Raw genomic sequence first — 21736 nt, 5'->3', positions numbered from 1 at the left:
ACAAGGTTTCCTGTTGCATAGAGAACTATAAGGTCCCCCAGCCACAGGGGGCTATAGGGCCCCCAGGCCATAGGGGGCTATAGGGTCCCCCGGCCATAGGGACCGCCATGCCATAGGGGGCTATAGGGCCCCCAGGCCATAGGGGGCTATAAGGTTCCTTGTTCCATAGAGAACTATAGGGTCCCCCAGCCATAGAGGGCTATAGGGCCCCCAGGCCATAGGGGGCTATAGGGTCCCCCGGCCATAGGGACCGCCATGCCATAGGGAGCTATAGGGTCCCCCGGCCATAGGGGACTATAGGGGCCCCCAGGCCATAGGGAGCTATAGGGGTCCCCCGGCCATAGGGGGCCATAGGGACCCCATGCCATAGGGGGCTATAGGGGCCCCGCCCCACGTGGGCGCTGCGGCCGCCCAGGCCACGCCCCCCGCACGTGCCGGCCGGGCGGGAGGGCGGGGCCGCGGCGCCGTCTGCGCCTGCGCGGTGGCTTCTTCCTCCCCTCCCCCGCGCGGGCGTCGAGGCCGCGTGCTGCGCGTGACGTCGTTCCCGCCGCGGGAGGGCGGCGCGAGGCGAGGCAGGGCGCGCGGCTGGGGGGGGCGGTTAACGGCCGCGCGTCACGTGACCCCTGAGTGGGGGCCCTGTTCCCGCCCCCCCCCCAGCGTGTCCCGGGGGGGTATTGGGGGCCTTGTCCCCCCCAGGTGTGTCCCGGGGGGGGTATTGGGGGCCTTGTCCCCCCCCAGGTGTGTCCCGGGGGGGGTATTGGGGGCCTTGTCCCCCCCCAAGTGTGTCCCGGGGGGGTATTTGGGGCCTTGTCCCCCCCCAGGTGTGTCCTGGGGGGGTATTTGGCGCTTTTTCCCCCCAAGGTGTGTCCTGGGGGGGTATTTGGGGCCTTGTCCCCCCCCAAGTGTGTCCTGAGGGGTATTTGGGGCCCTGTCCCCCCTCAGCATGACCTGGGGAGGGTATTTGGCAGCCTGGTCCCCCCCCTGCACCCCCCCCCATGTCCCCAGAGCCATCCTGGGGGCCCCTGTCCCCTCCTGTGCCCCCCCCAGGGAGAGAGATTTGGGGTCCCCTCTCCCCGCAGGGAGCCTGGGTTGCAGTGTGTGGGGGGACATCCCAGTGTCCCCTCCCCGAGCCGTCCCCTGTCCCCCCCCAGGCCCTGCCACCACCATGCCACCGCGACGCCCGGCCCGCGCCCAAGGCGCCTCGTCCAGCTCCGGCTCCTCGGCGGGGCCCGGTTCCGGCTCCAGCCCGGCCGGGACAAGATCCGAGCCCCGGAGCGGCTCCCTGCTTCCGGATAGCCCGTGAGCTGGGGGGGTGGGGAGTGAGGGGGGGGTCCGCGCCCCAGCCCCCCACCCACCACCGCGCCGCGCCCCGCAGGGACCCCAGCAGCGGGGACGCCAGCTCCGGCAGCGACTTCGAGGACACGCTGCGGCGGCACGACAAGCGGGGGGCCCGCGCGGCACCCGGCCGTGCGCCGGTACGTCTCATCCCCCCCCCCTTTTCCAGAAGCTTTCCCTATCTTTGGGACCCGCGGTGGCTGCGATGCCGTGACGGTGGCCCCTGCTCTGTCCCCATCAGGTCCCCAAGCGTCCCCGGAGGGAGCCCGGCCCAGATGGGAGCAGCCCGGCTGTGAGAAACCCAGAGCAAAACACCCTCTTCGAGGCCGTGTGGGCGGCCAAGACGGCCACGGAGGTAACCCCGCTCCCGGCGCGGCCCCGGTTTTCGGGGGGGGGGGGACGTCAGGCGGCCCCACTGTCGCGGGTGTGACGCTGGCTGTCCCTTCCCCACCATCAGACGCTGGTGGACGACTGGCTGGAGACCTACAAGCGGGACCAGGAGACGGGGTTCCTGGAGCTCGTCAACTTCTTCGTCCGCTCCTGCGGCTGCCGAGGTGGGCGGCTGCCCCCGGGGGCTTGGCCCCCTCCCCGCTGCGGCCGGGGGCCCGGCGCGGGCTGCTGTCCCCAACCCCTGTGGTTGGGGACACCCGTTACGGCCTTTGCGGGCTCTTGTCCCCATCCCTGGGCTTGAGGACACCCGTTTCGACCTCTGTGGGCTCTTGTCCCCTTTCCTGGGCTTGGGGACACCCAGTTCGGCCTCTGTGCCCTTCCCTGGGCTTGGGGACACCCGTTTCAGCCCTCGTTGGCTCTTGTCCCCTCCCCTGGCCTTGGGGACACCCATTTTGGCCCTTGTGGGCTCTTGTCCCCTCCCCTGGGCTTGGGGACACCCATTTCAGCCTCTTTGGGCTCTTGTCCCCTCCCCTGGCCTTGGGGACACCCATTTCAGCGTCTGTGGGCTCTTGTCCCCTCCCCTGGCCTTGGGGACACCCATTTCAGCCTCTTTGGGCTCTTGTCCCCTCCCCTGGCCTTGGGGACACCCATTTCAGCCCTTGTGGGCTCTTGTCCCCTCCCCTGGCCTTGGGGACACCCATTTCAGCCTCTTTGGGCTCTTGTCCCCTCCCCTGGCCTTGGGGACACCCGTTTCAGCCTCTGTGGGCTCTTGTCCCCGTCCCTGAGGACCCCCGTTCCGCCCTCACGGGCCACCGTCCCCATCCCTTGGGCTTGGGGACCCCCGTTCCGCCCTCGCGGGCCACCGTCCCCGTCCCCAGGGCCCCCCGTCCCACCTGTCCCCCCCCCCCGCCAGGCGTGGTGACCCCGGAGATGTTCAGGACCCTGCAGAACTCGGAGATCATCCAGCAGCTGACGGAGAAGTTTGACGAGGTGCGGTGGCGCCCCGGGGGGGGTCACGGCGCCCGGGGGGGCCCGGCTCACCCCCCCCCGGCCCGCAGGATTCGGCCGAGTACCCGCTGTCGCTGAGCGCCCGGCCCTGGCGCCGCTTCCGCGCCGGCCTGTGCGAGCTGGTGGCGGCGGTGGTGCGGCGCTGCCGCCACGGCGTCGTCTACGACGGCTTCCTCGTGGGCGGCCTCGCGGCGCTGCTCACCGGCCTCGCCGACTCGCAGGTGCGCGCCTTCCGCCACACCAGCACCCTGGCAGGTAGGAGGCCCCTCGGGGGACCCCGGGGAGGGCGGAGGGTCCCCTCGGAGGGTGTTAGGTCCCGCCGGGTCCCCTCGGAGGCCGTTGGGTCCCTTCGGAGCGGAACCGGGTCCCCTCGGAGAGGCGGCGGCTCCGCGCTGAACGCCGGGGCCCCTCAGAAGGGCGCCGGGGCCCCTCAGAGGGTGTTGGGGCCCCTCAGAGAGGCACCAGGGCCCCTCGGAGGGCAGCGGGTCCCCTGGGAGGGCGTCAGGGCCCCTCGAGGGGCATTGGCTCCCCTCGGAACATGCCGGGGCCCCTCGGAGGGACACCAGGTCCCCTCAGACGGCGTTGGGTCCCCTCGGAGGGTGTTGGGTCCCGCCAGGGCCCCTCGGAAGGGTGCTGGGGCCCCTTGGAGGGCGTCGAGTCCCCTTGGAGGGACACCAGGTCCCCTGGGAGGGTGTTGGGTCCCCTTGGAGCGGCCCCAGGTCCCTTGGGAGGACACCAGGGCCCCTCGGAGGACACCAGGGCCCCTCGGAGAGGCGTTGGGTCCCCTCGGAGGGACACCGGCTCCCCTCGGAGCGGTGGGTCCCCTCGGAGCGGCACCAGGGCCCCTCAGAGAGGCGTTGGGTCCCCTCGGAGCGGAACCGGGTCCCCTCGGACAGCAGCGGGTCCCCTCAGGACACCAGGTCCCCTCAGAGAGACGCCGGGTCCCCTCGGAGGGACACCACGTCCCCTCGGGGTCCCCCCCCCCCCGCCGCCCCCCTCACGGTGCCACCGCGCGCGCAGCCATGAAGCTGATGACGGCGCTGGTGGAGGTGGCGCTGGGCGTGAGCGCGCGCCAGGAGAACACCCAGCGGCAGTACGAGGCCGAGCGCGGCAAGGGCCCGGAGCGCCGGGCCCCCGGGAGGCTGGAGGCGCTGCTGGAGACGCGGCGGGAGGTGAGCGCGGGGCCGCGCGGGTGTCACCGTCACCGCCGCGCGGGTGTCCCCGCCGCCGGGGCGTCCCCGCCTCAGCGCCGCTCCGCTCGCAGCTCCAGGAGCAGCAGGAGGAGATCGAGAACATGATGAACGCCATCTTCAAGGGCGTCTTCGTGCACCGCTACAGGTCGGGGCCCGCGCGGCGGGGCGGGATTCTCCGCGTCGAGGGGTGTTAGCGCGTGGAGGGGTCGTCCCTCTCTTTGGGGACAGTCCCTCGCTGCTTGGGGACAGCCCGGCGGGGGACTGGGACCGGTTTGGGGCCCCCCATTGCGGAGGGACGCGGAGGCCACCTGGGTGCCAAGGAAAGGACGGCGGAGAGGAGGACAGGGTTGTCACGCGGTCGGGGAAAGGACGAACGGAGGGGACGGGGTTGTCACACGGGGAAAGGACGGAGGGGACGGGGTTGTCACAGTCAGGGAAAGGACGGAGGGGACGGGGCTGTCACGCGGTCGGGGAAGGGACGGAGGGAACGGGGTTGTCGCGTGGTTGGGGAAGGGATGGACGGGACGGGGTTGTCACACAGGGAAGGGGCAGAGGAGACAGAAAGGGGACATGGGAGCGTTGGCCGGGGCCGGGAGGACGGGTGGCAGCTGGGACGGGGACGTCACACGGCCGGGGGGGGAAGGAAGGGGGTCGGGGCCATCGGCGCGAGCCCACGCGGCGCGGCGCGGCGCAGGGACGTGGTCCCCGAGATCCGGGCCATCTGCATGGAGGAGCTGGGCAAGTGGATGAGGAGCTACGCGGCCTCGTTCCTCACCGACAGCTACCTCAAGTACCTCGGCTGGACGCTGCACGACAAGGTGAGGGGGGGGCCGCGCGGGGGGCCGGGGGGGCCACGAGGCAGCCGGCCCCGCTCACGGCCCCCCCAGCAGCGCGAGGTGCGTCTGCAGTGCGTGAAGGCCCTGCAGGGGCTCTACGGCAGCCGCGACATGGCCGCCCACCTCGAGCTCTTCACCAGCCGCTTCAAGGTGAGCGGGGGGCGCGCGGGGGGGCCCGGACCCCCGCCTGGGTGCCGCCACCGACCGCATCCCCCCCCTTCCTCCTCCTCCTCCTCCTCGCCAGACCCGCATGGTGGCCATGGTCCTCGACAAGGAGCCCGACGTGGCCGTGGAGGTGGTGAAGCTGCTGACGCTGATGCTGCAGTGAGCGCGGGGACGGAGGGGACGCGGGGGACAGGGCGGCGAGCGCGGGGACGGCGTCCCGCGGTGACAACGGGGACGGGAACCGGTGTCCCCCGCGTGACCGCGGCCTGTCCTCGCGCAGGAACATGGAGGAGGCGCTGACGGAGGAGGACTGCCAGAGCGTCTACCCCTTGGTCTACGTCTCCAACCGGGCCCTGGCCGCCGCCGCAGGGCGGTTTCTCTACGGGAGGTGAGCGGGGGCCCCCCGCCAGCCCCCGAACCGCGGCCCCCCGCCGCTCGGCCCCCCGCCAGCCCCCGAACCGCGGCCCCCCGCTGCCCGGCAGAGCGTGAGCATCGGCCCGAAGCCGCCACGGTCCCCGCCGCCGACGCTCGCCAGGCCGTGACTCAGGCTTGACCGTAACGCGACGCCTCGCTTCCTTTCCGCTTAGCCGCTGGCCACATCTGGCGGGCAAACGGCCCCACCCGGCTCCAAATTACCGCCCCCAGGGCTCGTTTACCCCCCCCTCGAGCCCCTCGGCTCGTTTAACGCTCGCTTTTAACGAACGCGGGCCCTGGGGAAGCCGCGGCCGGCGCCGGGGAGGCCCCGGGGTTGACGCGAGCCCAGCACGCGCCTTATCAGCCCTCGGCACCCCGGCCAAGCCGCGTCCCGTCCCGCTCGCGGCTGTTGCGAAAGCCTTGGCTCGTACAGCCGGCTTCGTCAGGCGGAGACGGCGGTGCGGGGGGAGAAGGGGGGGCAGCGGCAGCTGGAGCAGCAGCCGCCGCGTTTATCTCGGCGTGGGCCTTGGCCGCTGTCGGCGCCGGCGGTGTTTGGGCTCGGCCCGGCTCCGGGCCGCCGCGGGAGCTGGCGCGGTGCCCCCCGCGCAGCTGGGGCGGGGGCGGGGGGGGACAGCGCGGCCCCTCCCTGGTCACGCGGGTCCCCGCGGGGGTTTCGGCTGCGCCGCTGCCAGGTCCCCGCCCGGAGCAGGGCCACGTGGGACCCCCGTGTCCCTGTCCCCTGCAGCTCTGGCCCTGGGGGACGTGGGACCCCCATGTCTGTGTCCCCTGCAGCTCTGGCTCTTGGGGACATAGGGCCCCCGTGTCCCTTGTGGCTCTGGCCCTGGGGGACGTGGGACCCCCGTGTCTGTGTCCCCTGCGGCTGTGGCCCCAGGGTACGTGGGGCCCCCATGTCTGTGTCCCCTGCGGCTCTGGCTCTAGGGGACGTGGGACCCCCGTGTCTGTGTCCTTTGGGGCTCTGGCCCTGGGGGACATGGGACCCCTGTGTCCCTTGCGCCTCTGGCCCCAGGGGATGTGGGACCCCTGTGTCCATGTCCCCTGCGGCTGTGGCCCCAGGGTACGTGGGGCCCCCGTGTCTGTGTCCCCTGCGGCTCTGGCTCTAGGGGACACGGGACCCTCATGTCTGTTGCAGCTCTGGTCCCAGGGGACGTGGGACCCCTGTGTCCATGTCAGGGGACGTGGGACCCCCGTGTCCGTGTCCCCTGGGGCTCTGGCTCTAGGGGACGTGGGACCCCCGTGTCCACGTCCCCTGGGGCTCTGGCCACCACGTGCCCCCTTCTCTCAGGCGCCCGGGCTGCCCCTGTGACCCCTCTGCGTCCCCCGGGGGCTCCGGTCCCCGCGTGTCCGGGACGTGGGACGTGGGACGCCCGCGTGACCCCCGTGTCCCCGTGTCCCCGTGTCCCCCAGGCTGCTGGACCCCCAGCGAGAGGCGGGGAAGGCGCCGTCTCGCGACCGGGACAACAGGACCTTCTTCAGGCTGCTGCTGGACTTCTTCATCGAGAGCGAGGTGAGGGCGGCCGGGGGGGGTGGCGGGGGGGTCCCCGCACGCCCTGACCCCCCCCGTGTCCCCCCCAGCTGCACGAGCACGCGGCCTACCTGGTGGACAGCCTGTGGGAGTGCGCCGGGCCCCGCCTGCGCGACTGGGAGACGGCGAGCGCCCTGCTGCTGGAGGAGACGCCCGCCGGGGGTGAGCGGGGAGGCTGCTGGGGGGCACTGGGATGTACTGGGACACTGCTGGGAGGCGCTGGGATGTGCCGAGACATCCCCGAGAGGCATTGATATATACTGGGATGCTGCTGGGAGGTGCTGGGATGTGCCAGGACATTACTTAGAGGCACTGGGATATACTGGGATGCTGCTGAGAGGTGCTGGGATGCGCTGGGGCATCCCTGAGAGGCACTGGGATATACTGGGACATCTCTGAGAGGCACTGGGATATACTGGGATGCTGCTGAGAGACACTGGGATGTGCCGGGGCATCCCTGAGAGGCGCTGGGATGTACTGGGATGCTGCTGGGAGGCGCTGGGATGTGCTGGGACGTCCCTGAGAGGCACTGTGATATACTGGGACATCACTGTGAGGTGCTGCAATTCACCAGGTTACATTGGAACATGCGGGGACGTCACTGGGAGACACCAGGGTGTTGCTGGGAGATGCTGGGATGCACTGGGATGCGCTGGGATATGATAAAGAGACCCTGGGACGCTGCTGGGATGCACTGGGATATACTGGGACGTTGCTGGGAGACACCAGGACGCACTGGGACATCCCGGGAAGATGTTTGGACGTTTCTGGGCGATGCCGGGACACACTGGGCCGTGATTGGGAGGCACTGGGACACACTGGGACATGCTGAGGTGTCACTGAGGTATTTAAGGACGATGCTGGGACATACTGGGGCACCAGTGGGTCGTCACTGGGTTCACTGGGATGTGCTGAGGTGTCACTGAGGTATCTGAGGACGCTGCTGGGACATGGGATTTCAGGCGTCACTGGGATGCACTAGGGGATGCTGGGAGTTACTGGGCGATGTCGGGACGTGCTGGGGGACACCAGGACGTCCCGGGACCCCCGACGTGACAGCGCGGGTGACCGGGGGTGGCCCGGGCCACCCCGCGTCCCCCCCCGGCTGCCCGCGCTCCCGCCGCTCCCCCAGGCCTGGCCGACCGGCAGGAGAAGGCGCTGGTGGAGATTCTGGTGGCCAGCGCGGGCCGGGCCACCGAGGGGCTGCCCCCGGCGGGCCGCAGCCCCGCCAGGAAGGTAAGGGGGGGCCGAGGGTGGGGGGCACGGGCACGGGGCCCCCCCCCCGGCGCCGCTGCCGCCCCCAGCCCCCCTCTCTGCCCCCCAGGCCTCGGCCCGCGAGCGCAGGACGCAGGCGGACGAGAGGACGCGGCTCACCCACTGCCTCATCCCGGCGCTGCCGCAGCTGCTGGCCAAGGTGAGGGCGACCCCCAGCCCCCCCAGCGGCCCCACGCCGGGGTGGGGGGGGCACCGGGGTGGGGGGCATGGGGGGGGGCTGGCGCTGACCCCCCCCCCCGCCGCCCCGCAGTTCTCGGCCGACGCGGAGAAAGCGGCTCCGCTCCTGGAGCTGCTGCAGTGCTTCGACCTCAGCATCTACTGCACCGGGCGGCTGGAGAAGGTACCGGGATCCGGCCCGCTCCGTCCTCCCGGAGCCAGGGCAGACCCTCGGGAAGCGGGGGGCTGGGGGGGGAACGTCCCTGGGGCGTCCCCGTCCCTGTTCTTGCTGTCCCCGCTGTCCCCGTCCGGGGTCCATGTCCCACCCTGTCTGGGCTCTGTGTCCGTCCCCATCCCGGGTCCGCATCCAGCCCGGTCTGGAGTCCGCATTCCTCCCTGTCCAGGCTCCGCGTCTGTCCCTGTCTGGGGTCTGTCCCCGTTGGGGGTCCGTGTCTGTCCCTGTCCAGGCTCCGCGTCCCTCCCCATCTGGGGTCTGTCCCCGTCCAGGGTTCGCGTCCACCTCTGTCCGGGGTCCGCGTCTGTCCCCGTCCAGGCTCCATGTCTGTCCCCGTCTGGGGTCTCTCCCTGTCCGGGCTCCATGTCTGTCCCCGTCTGGGGTCTGTCCCCGTCCAGAGTCCGCATCCGCCTCTGTCCGGGGTCCGCGTCCAGCCCCGTCCAGGCTCCACGTCCGTCCCTGTCCCCCCTGCGAGACCGCGGGCCTCAAGCTGCAGCCCCGTGGGGTCCGCCCGGCCCCCGTCCCCCGCCGGGGGGGTCCGCCCGGCCCCCCACCCGCTCGCAGGGCCGTGTCTGCCCCGCAGCCGCTGGAGCTGGTGCTGGCGCAGCTGCGGGAGGTGGTGGAGAAGCACGCGGGGCGGGCGGTGCTGGAGGCGGCGGCGCGGGCCCTGCACGCCCTCTGCGACCCGGCGCTGGCCCTGCACGGCCGCGGGGACCTGGCGCGCGGCCGCCTCGCCGACCAGCTCGTCGACAAGTTCCACCAGGAGGTCACCGAGCTGCTCCAGGTACCGGGCACGGGACGTCTGGGGACGGAAGGGACCCCGAGCCCGCGACGGGGCTGGGGACGGGGCACGATGGGGCTGGGGACAGGACAAGGGACCCCGAGCCTGCGACGGGGCTGGGGATGGGGCTGGGGACGTCGGGGGACAGAAGGGACCCTGAGCCCATGACGGGGCTGGGGACGGGGCACGATGGGGCTGGGGACAGGACAAGGGACCTTGAGCCCGCGACGGGGCACGATGGGGCTGGGGACATCTGGGGACAGAAGGGACCCTGAGCCCATGACGGGGCTGGGGACGGGGCACGATGGGGCTGGGGACAGGACAAGGGACCCCGAGCCCGCGACGGGGCTGGGGATGGGGCTGGGGACGTCGGGGGACAGAAGGGACCCTGAGCCCATGACGGGGCTGGGGACGGGGCACGATGGGGCTGGGGACAGGACAAGGGACCTTGAGCCCGCGACGGGGCTGGGGACGGGGCACGATGGGGCTGGGGACCCTGAGGCGGGGACAGGGCAGGATGGGGCTGGGGACAGCCAGGGACAGGACAAGGGACCGTGAGACTGCAACAGGGCTGGGGACAGGGCAGGATGGGGCTGGGGACAGCTGGGGACAGGACAAGGGACCTCGAGCTCAGAATGGGGCTGGGGACAGGACAAGGGACCCTGAGCCTGCAACAGGACTGGGGACAAGACAGGATGGAGCTGGGAACAGCACAGGGACCTTGAGCCTGAGACAGGGCTGAGGACAAGACAGGATGGGGCTGGGGACAGCTGGGGCAGGACAGGGACCTCAAGCTCAGAATGGGTCTGGGGACAGGACAAGGGACCCTGAGCCTGGGACAGGGCTGGGGACAGGGCAGGATGGGGCTGGGGACAAGACAAGGGACTCTGAGTGTAGGATGGGGCCTGGGGACAAGACAGGATGGGGCTGGGGACAGCTGGGGACAGGACAGGGACCCGGAGCACGGGATGGGGCTGGGGACAGCGCAGGACCCATGGGGACAGCGCAGGACCCACGGGGACAGCCGGAGCTGGAGCAGGGATGGGGAAGCAGCCGGTCTGGGAGGCGCCGGGTGGCGGAGCTGGTGAAGGACCTTGGGGAGCGGGGTGTCCCCAGCTGGGAGCAGGGTGTCCCTGTCCCCGAGCGGGGTGTCCCCGTCTCCGAGCGGTGCCCTCAGCGCCGGCCCCGCGCAGGCCGCGTCCCTGGACGAGGAGGAAGTGTACAGCATGGCGGCCACGCTGAAGCGCATCTCCATCCTCTTCAAGTGAGTGGGTGCCGTGGGGCCGCGCCACCCCTCTGTCCCCGTCCTCCGGGGTCCCCTGGGGTCCCCTGGTGTCCTGTGTCTCGCTCTCCTGTCCCTTACCTTCCATGTCCCCCGATATGGTGTCACCTGTCCCGCATTTACCATGTCCATGTCCCCTGGTGTCCCATCCCCTTCCCCCTGTGCTCCCTGTGCCCCTGTCCCTTGGTGTCCTGTGTCCCCAGGTCTTGTCCTGTCCCCACGTGTCCCCCAGCACCCTGTGCCTCTGTCCCCGTCCCCCACCGTCCTGTCCCCTGCCCTGTGCCATCGCTGTCCCCGTCCCCGCAGCGCCCACGACCTGACGCCCTGGCAGCTCTTTGAGCCCTGCACCCGGCTGCTGCAGCGCGCCGTGGACACGGGCGAGGTGCCCCCGCAGGTACCGGCGGTGGCGGGGGGGGGACGCCGGGGCCCCCCGGGACCCCCCCGGGGCCCTGCAGCGCCGCAGCCCTGCCTCGTGCCGCTCCGCAGGTCCTCGTCCCCGCCATCGCCTGCATCCACTTCCACATCCTCTGGGAGCTCTCGCGTGTGCCGGACGACGGCGGCCCGCAGGTGAGCGGCCACCGCGTCCCTAAGGGCCACCACCGTGTCCCTAACGGCCACCACGTCCCTAAGGGCCACCACCGTGTCCCTAACGGCCTCTGTGACGGTCCCCTGCTCCGCTAGGGCCAGCTGCGAAGCCTGAAGAGCAAAGTCACCTCCTTCTGCTCGCTGTGCCAGAGCTGCCTGTCCGACATGGACCCCGGCGTCCGGGAGCAGGTACGGGGGGGGCCCGGCGGGGACGGCGGGGGGGTCCGAGGGGGCGCCAGGGCCGGCGCTGAGCCCCTCCCCGTGTCCCCAGGCCTTCGTGGTGCTCAGCGACCTGCTGCTGGTGTTCGGCCCCCAGCTGACGCGGGACGGGCGGGCGGCGCTGGAGCCGCTGCTGCTGCCGCCCGACGCCGGGCTGCAGTCGCAGCTCGCCGGCTTCCTCATGGACCACGTCTTCGACCACGTCTTCAGCCACGAGGAGCTCACGTCCGGAGGTGCGTCCCCCTCCCCGGGACGCCTGTTCCCCCCCCCCCGCCGCCGCCGCCACCGCCGGGCCACCGACGCCGGCCTGTCCCCGCAGAGCCCGAGGCCAGCGAGAGCCACATTGAGGGGCTGCACCGGCGCCGGGTGCTGCTGGCCGGCTTCTGCAAGCTCGTCATCTACAACGTGCTGGAGCTCAGCGCCGCCTCCGACGTCTTCAAGCACTACGCCAAGGTGCCGGGGGGGGCGGGGGGACGCGGGACCCCCTCCCTGCCGGCCCCGGGGGCGGCTCGGGGACGTCGGCGTTGTCCTTTCTGCCCCCCCCCCCCCAGTTCTACAGCGACTACGGGGACATCATCAAGGAGACGCTGAACTGCACCCGCCAGATCGATCGGCAGGAGTGGGCTCGTACGCTGCTGCTCAGCTTGCAGCAGGTAGCGGCTCGGGGGGGTCCCGGGGGCTCTCCAGGGATCTCAGGGGGGGTCTCAGGAGCTCTCCAGGGATCTCTGGGGAGTCTCCAGGGGAAACTGGGGATCTTTGGGGGGCCCCAGGGGAGTTTGGGGGTCCGCAGGGCAGTCTGGGGGATCTTTGGGGGTCTCCAAGGAGGTCTGGGGGATCCTTGGGGGTCTCTAGGGGAGTTTGGGGGTCTCCAGGGAGGTCTGGGGGATCCTCGAGGGTCTCCAGGGAGGTCTGGGGGGCTCTAGGAGGTCTGGGGGATCCTTGGGGGTCTCCAGGGAGGTCTGGGGGATCCTTGGGGGGCTCCAGGGGAGTCTGGGGGTCTCCAGGGAGGTCTGGGGGATCTTTGGGGGTCTCCAGGGGAGTTTGGGGGTCTCCAGGGAGGTCTGGGGGATCCTTGAGGGTCTCCAGGGAGGTCTGGGGGGCTCTAGGAGGTCTGGAGGATCCTTGGGGGTCTCCAGGGAGGTCTGGGGAATCCTTGGGGGTCTCCAGGGGAGTCTGGGGGTCTCCAGGGAGGTCTGGGGGATCTTTGGGGGTCTCCAGGGGAGTTTGGGGGGCTCCACGGAGGTCTGGGGAATCCTTGGGGGTCTCCAGGGAGGTCTGGGAGGCTCTAGGAGGTCTGGGGGATCCTTGGGGGGCTCCAGGGGAGTTTGGGGGGCTCCAGGGAGGTCTGGGGGATCTTTGGGGGGCTCCAGGGAGGTCTGGGGGATCCTTGGGAGTCTCTAGGGGAGTTTGGGGGGCTCCAGGAGGTCTGGGGGATCTTTGGGGTGTCCCCAGGGAGGTCTGGGGGATCCAGGTGGCTCCAGGGACAGTCGAGGTCATCTGGGGGTCCCGCAGAGAGATCCAGGGGTCTGGGAAGCTCTGCAGGGATTTGGGGGGCTCAGGAGGGGTCCGGGAGCCTCCAGCAGGTCCGGGGGGGTCCCAGGGGGTCCCGGGGTCCCCGCGCTGACCCCCCGCCCCTCCGCGCAGCTGATGACGGAGCTGCTGCTGCAACAAGGCCCCGAGATCCGGGCGGCCGCCGCCTTCCAGGAGATCCGGGACCTGGCGCGACGCTTCTCCCTCCTCTTCGGCCTCCACCAGCTCCGCAACCGCCCGGCGCTGCTCAGCGTGCACAGGTGCGCGGCGGGGGGGGGGGGGGGGGGCGCGGGGCCCCCCCTCGCCCGCTCAGCCCCCCCACGTCCCCTCTCCGTCCCCGCTTCGGCCAGGGAAGGGATCCGGTTCGCTTTCCAGGAGCCGCCGGGCCCCGGGCCGGAGCCGCAGCCCCTCAACCTGCCCTTCCTGGAGGTGCTGAGCGAGTTCTCACCGCGGCTGCTGCAGCCCGACAAGGCCCTGATGTGAGTCGGGGGCGGGGGGCGCGGGGGGGGTCCCGGGGCGTCCCCCGGCGCCGTGTCACCCGCGATGTCCCCTCCTCCGTCCTCGCAGCCTGGCCCACCTGGAGAAGACGTGCCGGGAGCAGCGGGGGCCGGCGGAGGCCCCGTGGCCCTCGCTCGCGGCCTACCGCGCCTCGCTGCAGCCCCCGGACGGCGGCAGCTCCGCCGGCAGCCGCGGCTCGGCCCCGCGCCGCCCCCCCGCCGCCGCCCCCCCCGCCAAGAGGCGCCGCGTGGACGGTGAGGGACGCCGGGGGGACCGTCCTCGTGTCCCCCGCGCTGGGGGGATCCCGGCTGGAGACTGGGACCAGTCTGGGGCTCCCCAGTCTGGAAGCATGAAGGTCGCATGGGGCCCGGGCAGTCGAGGGGAGGCTGAGAGGTGACAAGGGGGGGTCACATTGGTGCTGTCACCTCCCCAGGGGAGACTGTCCCCCTGTCCCCTATGCTGGGGGGATCGTCCCCTTGTCCCCCGCGCTGGGGGGGATTCCGGCTGGACACTGGGACCAGTCTGGGGCTCCCCAGTCCGGAGGCATGAAGGTTGCATGGGGCCCGGGCAGTCGAGGGGAGGCTGAGAGGTGACAAGGGGGGGTCACATTGGTGCTGTCACCTCCCTGGGGGGGATCGTCCCCATGTCCCCCACACTGGGGGGATCCCAGCTGGAGACTGGGACCAGTCTGGGGCTCCCCAGCCCGGAGGCACAGAGGTCACACGGGGCCTGGGCGGCCGAGGGGAGGCTGAGAGGTGACGGGGGGGTCATGTCAGTGCTGTCACCCCCCGGGGGGGCACGGGGACAGCCGGGGGGTCCCCTCCCTCCCTCCCTCCCTCCGCCGCAGCCCCTCTCTCCGCAGCCTCCTCGGAGCGCACCGACTCCAGCCTCCGCCTGAGCAGCCGCCTCGCCAGCCCGGCCCTGACCTCCACGGCGCTGCGGGGCAGCCGCAGGACGCCGGGGCCCCCCGTGCCGCCCCACGGCTCCAACCCGGACTTGGCCCGGAGGTGAGCGGCCCCCCCGGGAGCCGTGTCCCCCCCCCCCGTGGCCCAGCCCACCCTGACGCCGCTCCCTCCCGCCAGGCCCCGGCTCGGCCTCGCGTCCCGGTTTCCCGGCTTCTTCTCCCGGAGCAGCTCCGCGTCCCGCCCGGGCAGCAGGTCGGACCGGTAAGAGACTGGGGGGGGGGCCGGGAAAAGCTGGGGGGGGGCCACCGCATCCGCTGCCTCCCTCCCTTCTCCCCCAGGCTCAGTCTCATGGAGGAAGAGGAGGCCACGGAGGAAGAAGAGGCGGCGATCGAAGAGGAGAGCAGCGAGGAGTCGTCCCCGGAGCGGCGCAGGGTGAGGTGTCCCCAAATGTCCCCCCCCCGGCGCCCTGCCCCTGCAGAGGGGGGGTCCCAAGGTGCCACAGGGGCATCCCCCACCCCAAACAGCCCCAAATGGGGGGGGGCACGCTGTCTGTGCCGCCTTAATGAGCCCCCCCCCCCCCGCCAGCTCCGCCAGGATCAGCTCCGCGACCTCTTCGACTCCACCATCCTGGGCATCGAGGTGAGCTGGGGGGGTCCCGGGGAGACCTGGGGACCCCCAAGCAGGGCTAACCCCCCCCAACACCCCCCCAAGCCCTCCCCACGCTTTGGGGCGTCTCACGGGCCCCTCTCTCCCCCCAGGACCTCTGAGGCGGCCGGAGCCCGGGGCCACGCGCTGTTTTTGCCTGTTTATTGCTGTTTTGAGCCTACGTTGGGGGGGGTCCAGCCCCCCCCCCCCGGGCCCTGTTCGCTGTCAGTCGATAAATAAAGGGGTTGTTGTTGGCGGGGGGTCTCACAGGCGGACGACGTAGGAGTCGCTGTGCGTGACGTAGCGCACCCAGCGGTGCGGCGGCCCCCCCGCCGCGGGGGGGGGCCCGGCCAGCCGCACGCAGCGCACGCGCAGCCCCGAGCACGTGTGCGCCGGCAGCTCGAAGGCCAGGTTGGCGGGGCCCAGCTCCAGCAGCGGGGCGCCGCTCGGCCCCGCCACCTCCAGCTGCGCGGGGACAGGGGGACAGTGACGCGGGGACGCGGGGACCCGGCCCCAGCCCTGCAGCCACCCCCCCCCCCCGAAAGGGACATGTCCCTCAAAGCTCCCTGAGGAGGGGGACAGGTCCCTGCTTGTCCCCATAGCCACCCTGCAAGGGGGACAGCCCTACAGCCACCCTGAAAAGGGGACGGGTCCCTGCTTGTCCCCAAGCCCTGTGGCCACCTCGCCCCCCCCCTGAAAGGGACACGTCCCTCAAGGCTCCCCGAGGAGGGGGGAAGGTCCCCAAGGAGGGGGGAAGGTCCCTGCTTGTCCCCAAGCCCCATGGCCCCCCCTGGCAATGGGGACAGCCCCATGGGTGTCCCCAAAGCCCTACAGCCACCCTGAAAAGGGGACAGGTCCCTGCTTGTCCCCAAGCCTTGTGGCCACCTCGACCCCCCCCCCCCCCGAAAGGGACACGTCCCTCAAGGCTCCCCGAGGAGGGGGACAGGTCCCTGCTTGTCCCCATAGCCACCCTGCAAGGGGGACAGCCCTACAGCCACCCTGAAAAGGGGACGGGTCTCTGCTTGTCCCCGAGCCCTGTGGCCACCTCGGCCCCCCCGAAAGGGACACGTCCCTCAAGGCTCCCCGAGGAGGGGGACAGGTCCCTGCTTGTCCCCATAGCCACCCTGCAAGGGGGACAGCCCTACAGCCACCCTGAAAAGGGGACGGGTCCCTGCTTGTCCCCGAGCCCTGTGGCCACCTCGGCCCCCCCGAAAGGGACATGTCCCTCAAAGCTCCCTGAGGAGGGGGACAGGTCCCTGCTTGTCCCCATAGCCACCCTGCAAGGGGGACAGCCCTACAGCCACCCTGAAAAGGGGACGGGTCCCTGCTTGTCCCCAAGCCCTGTGGCCACCTCGCCCCCCCCCCGAAAGGGACACGTCCCTCAAGGCTCCCCGAGGAGGGGGGAAGGTCCCTGCTTGTCCCCAAGCCCCATGGCCCCCCCCGCAATGGGGACAGCCCCATGGGTGTCCCCAAAGCCCTACAGCCACCCTGAAAAGGGGACAGGTCCCTGCTTGTCCCCAAGCCCTGTGGCCACCTCGCCCCCCCCCCCCCGGAAAGGGACACATCCCTCAAAGCTCCCCGAGGAGGGGGACAGGTCCCTGCTTGTCCCCATGGCCACCCCGCAATGGGGACAGCCCCATGTCTGTCCCTAAAGCCCTACAGCCACCCTGCAACTGGGACAGGTCCCTGAAGGTGAGGACGGGTCCCTGCGGCCCTGGGGGGGGGCTTTGCCAGGGGGCCTGCCCCCCCTGTGCCCCCCCCCCAGGCCTCACCTTGAAGAGGGCGGTGAGCTGGGCCCCCCCCGGCCCCCCCCCCAGGCCTCACCTTGAAGAGGGTGGCGAGCTGGGACCCCCCCCAACCCCCCTGGCCCCCCCCAGGCCTCACCTTGAAGAGGGCGGCGAGCTGGGACCCCCCCCAACCCCCCCGGCCCCCCCCCAGGCCTCACCTTGAAGAGGGCGGCGAGCTGGGACCCCCCCTGGCCCCCCCCCGGCCTCACCTTGAAGAGGGCGGCGAGCTGGGACCCCCCCTGGCAGCGGGGGATGTCCCAGCGGATGCACTTGGTGCCGGGCTGCAGCTCGGCCGTCTGCTCGGGGCTGCTCAGCTCCTGCGCCAGGCTGGGGGGGGCGGGGGGGGTGAGAGGCTGTGGGGGGGCGAGCAGCCCCCCCAGGCCCCCCCGAACCCCCCCGGACCCCCCCATGGCGGCGGCACCCACCTGCTCGTTCCCTTGGGCACCGGCAGCTGCACGCGGACGTTGAGGGCCTGGCTGGAAGGGGAGAGCGGTGAGGGGCCGCGCTGGCCCCCCCGTGGCCCCCCCCAGCCCCGTGGCCCCCCCCACGGCCACCCACCTCTTGGGGGGCAGGTCGCAGCGGAGCTTCAGGTACAGCCGCAGCCTGCGGGGACGCGGGGGGGGGTCAGGGCTGAGGACGGTGCCCCCAACCCCCCCCCCAGTCCCCAAAACTGCCCCCCCGGCACTGAAACCAGCCCCCCAGTCCCCAACCCCCCCCCGGTCCCCGAAACTGCCCCCCCATCCCCGAAACCTCCGTCCCTGTCCCCAAAACCGCTGTCCCCATCCCCAACCCCCCCCTCAGTCCCCCAAATCGCCCCCCGGTCCCCAAAACTGCCGTCCCCATCCCCGAACCCCCCCGGTCCCCAAAACTGCCCCCCCCATCCCTGAAACTGCCATTCCTCTCCCCAAAACTACCCCCCAAGTCCCCAAAACCGCCCCCCATCCCCAAAACCACTGTACCTGTCCCCAAAACCCCCCCGTCCCCAAAACCACTGTACCTGTCCCCAAAACCCCCCCATCCCCAAAACTGCCCCCCCAGTCCCCAAAACCACCCTGTCCCCAAAACTGCCCCCCATCCCCAAAACCACTGTACCTGTCCCCAAACCCCCCCCCATCCCCAAAACTGCCCCCCCAGTCCCCAACACTGCCATCCCCAACCCCCCCCGGTCCCCAAACCCCCCTGTCCCCAAAACCACCCCTCCGTCCCCAAAACCAGTCCCCAAAACTGCCCCCCCGTCCCCCAAAACCGCTGTCCCCATCCCCAACCCCCCCTCCGGTCCCCAAAGCCCCCCGCAGTCCCCAAAACCGGTCCCCAACCCCCCCCATCCCCAAAATTCCCCCCCCCCCGTCCCCAAAACCGCCCCCCCCTCCCCGCGGCGGCCGCCCCCACCTGCCCGCGGGGTCCCGGTCGACGGTGGGGAAGAGGCGGAAGGGCAGCGGCGAGGGGATGTCGTCCGCCAGCTGGTACTGCATGAGCGTGAGCTGGGCCGGGGGGGTGAGGGGGGGCCACGCCGGTGCCCCCCCGCAGCGTGGCCCCCCCCCGGGACCCCCCCCCCCGGCCTCACCTCGCCCTGGCCCGGCGTCACCTTGAGCATCCGGCCGCTCTCGAACTCGTCCAGCTTGACGGCGCCGTGGAAGGCGCATTCGTCCACCCGGACGGCCGCGCCGTAGCCTGGGGGGGCCGCGGAGGGTCTTGGGGGGGTCTTTTGGCGGGGGGGGGCAGAGGAGGGTGTTGGGGGGGGTATGGAGGGGTTTTTTTTGGGGGGGGGGGGCCGCACCTCGCAGCTCCGACTTGCCCACGCAGAACTCCTCTGTCAGCCCAATGCGCATCTCTGCGGGGACGCGGCGGTGTCACCCCCCCCCGGGGGGGACGTGGGGGTGTCACCCCCCCCGGGGGGGGGCACACAGCCCCCACGTCCCCCCCTCCCGCTTACCGCAGCAGCTGGGCAGGTAGCACTTGAGGCGGATTTCCCCCTGGACGTCCACCTTCATGGGGGTCCCCTGGCCGGGGGGGGGACAAGGGTGAGCTGGGGGGGGGCGCAGGGGTCCTGGGGGGGCAGGGGGGGATTTGGGGGGTGCAGGGCAGAGGCAAGACCCCGGGGGGGGGGCATGGGGGGATGCAGGGTGCTTTGGGGACAAGGGACACCCCCAGGCTGAGCTGGGGGACCTGGGGGGGGACATGGGGGGACACAGGGCACTTTGGGGACACAGGAACCCCCCCGAGCCGAGGTATCCGGGGGGGGACACGGGGCGTTTTGGGGACACAGGACTCCCCCCAAGCTATCGGGGGGGGGACACAGGGCACAGTGGCCCCCCCCGCTCACGTTGGCGGCGATGACAACCGTCAGCCTCTCCACCACGTCCAGGAAAACCTCGTTCTTGGCGCCCTGCGGATGGAGAGGGGGGGTCAGCACCGGGGGGGGGACACGGGGACACGGGCGAGGTGACAGCGGGGCAGGGGGGGGCCCCACCTGCTCCCCCCGGGGCGGCAGCACGGGGCGGCTGGCGGCTGAGCTGGGGGCCACCTTGCTCTGCTGCGTCTCGGCGCCGAACTGCAACAGCGAGGAAGAGGAGGGTGACAATGACAAGGGGGGGGGGGGCTCGGCTGCCCCCCCCCCCACCGGAGCCAGGTGCGGGGGCACCCATGGGTGGCGGGGGGGGGCCTCACCAGCCCGATGGAGCCCAGGTCGAGCAGGCTGAAGGGTTTGGTGGCCACGGGCTCCGTGTGCATGAAGTTGCGCAGCACCTCGGGCGCCGTGGTCTGGATGTAGCCGTAGTCCTGGGGGGGGCACGGGACCCCAGCGATGTCCCCTGTCCCCACCCTGGGTGTCCCCAGGTCCATCCCCCCCACCCCCGGGTGTCCTCGGCCCCCTCGGGTTGTCCCCAGCACCCTGGAGATGTTCCCGAGTGACCCCCCCCCAACAAGGGTGGCCCTGGGTGTCCCCAGCACCCCTGGGATGTCCCCGGCGCCCCACGGGTGTCCCCACCACGCTGCGATGTCCCCACCACGCCATGATGTCCCCACCCCGCTGCGGTGGCCCTGTGACCCCCAGAGCCGTCCCCAGCCCCAGGGGAGTCCCGCTCAGCTTCCCCCACCGTGTCCCCAGCTCCCCCCCGAGTTGGCCCCAGTGTCCCCAGGGGGCCACCACCACCCCAGGGTGTCCCCAGCTCCCTCTGGGGTGACACTGGTCTCCCAAGCAGTCCCCAAAGTGTCCCCATGGCCCCCCCAAGGGGGCAGCCATCACCCCAGGGTGTCCCCAGCTCCCCCAAGGTGTCCCCACCATCCAGGCCACCCCCCAGGGTGTCCCCAAGGGTCACCTCCACCACCCCAGGGTGTCCCCAGCTCCCCCAAGGTGACCCTCAGAGCCACCTTCACCACCCCAGGGTGTCTCCAACTCCCCTAAGGTGTCCCCACCACCCAGGACACCCACCAAGGTGTCCCCACGGGTCACCGCCACCACCCCAGGGTGTCCCCCGTGTCCCCCCCCCACCAGCATCTCATCCAGGAGCTCGTAGATGAGGGCGAAGTTGAGGCTGACGTTCTTCTCGCTGAGGGCCCCGCAGTAGTCGCGCAGCAGCGTCACCAGCCTGTGCCAGCGCCCAGAGACCATCAGCGGGTCCCAGTATGTCCCCGCAATGTCCCCACGTCCCCTCCCAGTGTCCCCGCGTCCCCTCCGCCCGGTACCTGTTGAGGAACTCCACGAGGGTGAAGGGCGACGCGTCCGGCGCGGTGGTGGTGGCCACGAAGTAGAGCCCCGCGTGCCGCACGTGGACGAAGTGCCGGCCCTCGTGCGCCTGGGCCGGGAGCGGAGCTGTCACCCTGGCGGGGGGGGATGGACCCCCCCATTTCCTGCCCCCCCCGGCAGCCCCCCCAGCCCTTACCATGAAGACGGGGGCTTGGTCGCCCGGCAGGGCCGTGATCTTCCTGTAGAAGGTGTCGGCGAGGTCTGGGCTGGTGCCGCCGGCCTCGCCGCGGACCGGGCGGTGTCAAGGAGAAGCGGGGAGCAGGGGAAGGGCCCCCCCCGCTGCTGGGACCCCCCCCGCTGCCAGGACACTCCCCTGCTGCTGGGAGCCCCCCCGCTGCCAGGACCCCCCCCCCCGGTGCCGGGATCCCCCCCTGCTGCTGGGACCCCCCCCCCCAGGAGAAGGATACAGTCCTTGTGGATGAGGCGGTCGCCCTTGGAGGAGAGGATGAAGATCTGGGAGAGCATCGCCGGCCTGGAGGGGGGCAGAGGGGGTGGCTGTGGTGGGACCCCCCCCTCTCCGGGTGCTCTGCACCCTCGGAAGCCCCCTGGGCCCCCCAAGTCCTGCAGCCCCCAGAGCCATTGTTTGCCCCCCCCCCCCAGCTCCCACCCCCAGGTCCTGCACCCCCCCAGCCCCCCCCTGAGGCTCTGCCCCAGAGAGCAGCTCCCCCCTGCTGGGAACCCTGCACCTCTCAGCCCCCCCCATCTGCCCCCCCGGGGACCCCAGCCCCCCCAAGTGCCTCCCTCAGCCCCCAGCAGCCCCCCAAGGCCCTGCACCCCCAGCCCCCCAAGTGCCCCCCATGGCCCAGCACCCCCCGATGCCCCCATGCACCTTCCCCCAGGCCCCAGCAGCCCCCCAAGCCCCACAACCCCAGACCCCTTGTTCCCCCCCCCGGCTTTACCCCCCCGACCCCCCAAGGCCATGCCCCCCCCGCCCCCCATCCTGCGCCGCGGCCCCTTTAAGAGGGGGCGGGGCCAAGGCCCCCACGGGTCCCCCCGTACCTGGGTCCCGTCCGGCCGCGCGGGGGAAAAAGAGGGCAGAGTCACGTGACACGGTCGAAAGGGGCGCGGCCGCCGCCGGGCCGCCGCGATTGGGCGGCGGCTCGGGGGCGGGGCCACCTCCGGATTGGCCCATGGCTGTCACGTGAGGCGGCATTTCGCGCCACTTTTGGTTGCGGCGGCGGCAGGAGCCGGAGCGGCGGCAGCACCGGG

General features: G+C 72.0%; 2 protein-coding genes across 4 annotated transcripts; one reads left to right on the top strand and one right to left on the bottom strand.

Moving 5' to 3' along the window:
* Positions 1 to 1540: 1540 nt before the first annotated feature.
* On the top strand, positions 1541 to 15251 carry STAG3 (STAG3 cohesin complex component). The gene is made up of 32 exons (XM_064501080.1): positions 1541 to 1545; positions 1597 to 1690; positions 1793 to 1889; positions 2639 to 2715; positions 2784 to 2988; positions 3754 to 3905; positions 3998 to 4071; positions 4621 to 4744; positions 4814 to 4912; positions 5007 to 5086; positions 5208 to 5315; positions 6767 to 6866; positions 6935 to 7046; positions 8017 to 8120; positions 8209 to 8298; positions 8410 to 8499; positions 9134 to 9334; positions 10525 to 10595; positions 10920 to 11007; positions 11100 to 11180; positions 11295 to 11387; positions 11470 to 11650; positions 11737 to 11870; positions 11969 to 12070; positions 13062 to 13207; positions 13298 to 13426; positions 13515 to 13699; positions 14293 to 14452; positions 14528 to 14611; positions 14689 to 14782; positions 14936 to 14989; positions 15109 to 15251. Exons 1-32 carry the CDS (start codon positions 1541 to 1543, stop codon positions 15115 to 15117), a joined length of 3423 nt encoding a protein of 1140 aa, XP_064357150.1. The 3' UTR covers positions 15118 to 15251.
* On the bottom strand, positions 15143 to 21660 carry AP4M1 (adaptor related protein complex 4 subunit mu 1). 3 transcript variants are annotated; one of them, XM_064501105.1, is made up of 16 exons: positions 21527 to 21660; positions 20935 to 20999; positions 20664 to 20758; positions 20467 to 20576; positions 20273 to 20369; positions 19450 to 19560; positions 19253 to 19333; positions 19106 to 19168; positions 18716 to 18782; positions 18560 to 18613; positions 18347 to 18453; positions 18172 to 18263; positions 17341 to 17385; positions 17208 to 17258; positions 16992 to 17109; positions 15143 to 15460 (listed from the first exon to the last, which is right to left on the bottom strand). In XM_064501105.1, the coding sequence occupies exons 2-16, from the start codon at positions 20990 to 20992 to the stop codon at positions 15260 to 15262; spliced, it is 1350 nt and encodes a 449-aa protein (XP_064357175.1). In that variant the 5' UTR covers positions 20993 to 20999; positions 21527 to 21660; the 3' UTR covers positions 15143 to 15259. The 3 variants fall into 3 exon arrangements, with proteins under 3 accessions (XP_064357175.1, XP_064357176.1, XP_064357177.1); XM_064501106.1 differs by having other exon boundaries at positions 18172 to 18248; XM_064501107.1 differs by having other exon boundaries at positions 18172 to 18242.
* Between the last annotated feature and the right edge of the window lie 76 nt (positions 21661 to 21736).

Source organism: Dromaius novaehollandiae, chromosome 32 (assembly GCF_036370855.1).
Source record: "Dromaius novaehollandiae isolate bDroNov1 chromosome 32, bDroNov1.hap1, whole genome shotgun sequence".
NCBI classification, from domain to species: Eukaryota; Metazoa; Chordata; class Aves; order Casuariiformes; family Dromaiidae; genus Dromaius; species Dromaius novaehollandiae.
Note: the sequence above shows the minus strand (reverse complement) of the source record. Positions and strands in the feature narration are given on the sequence as shown.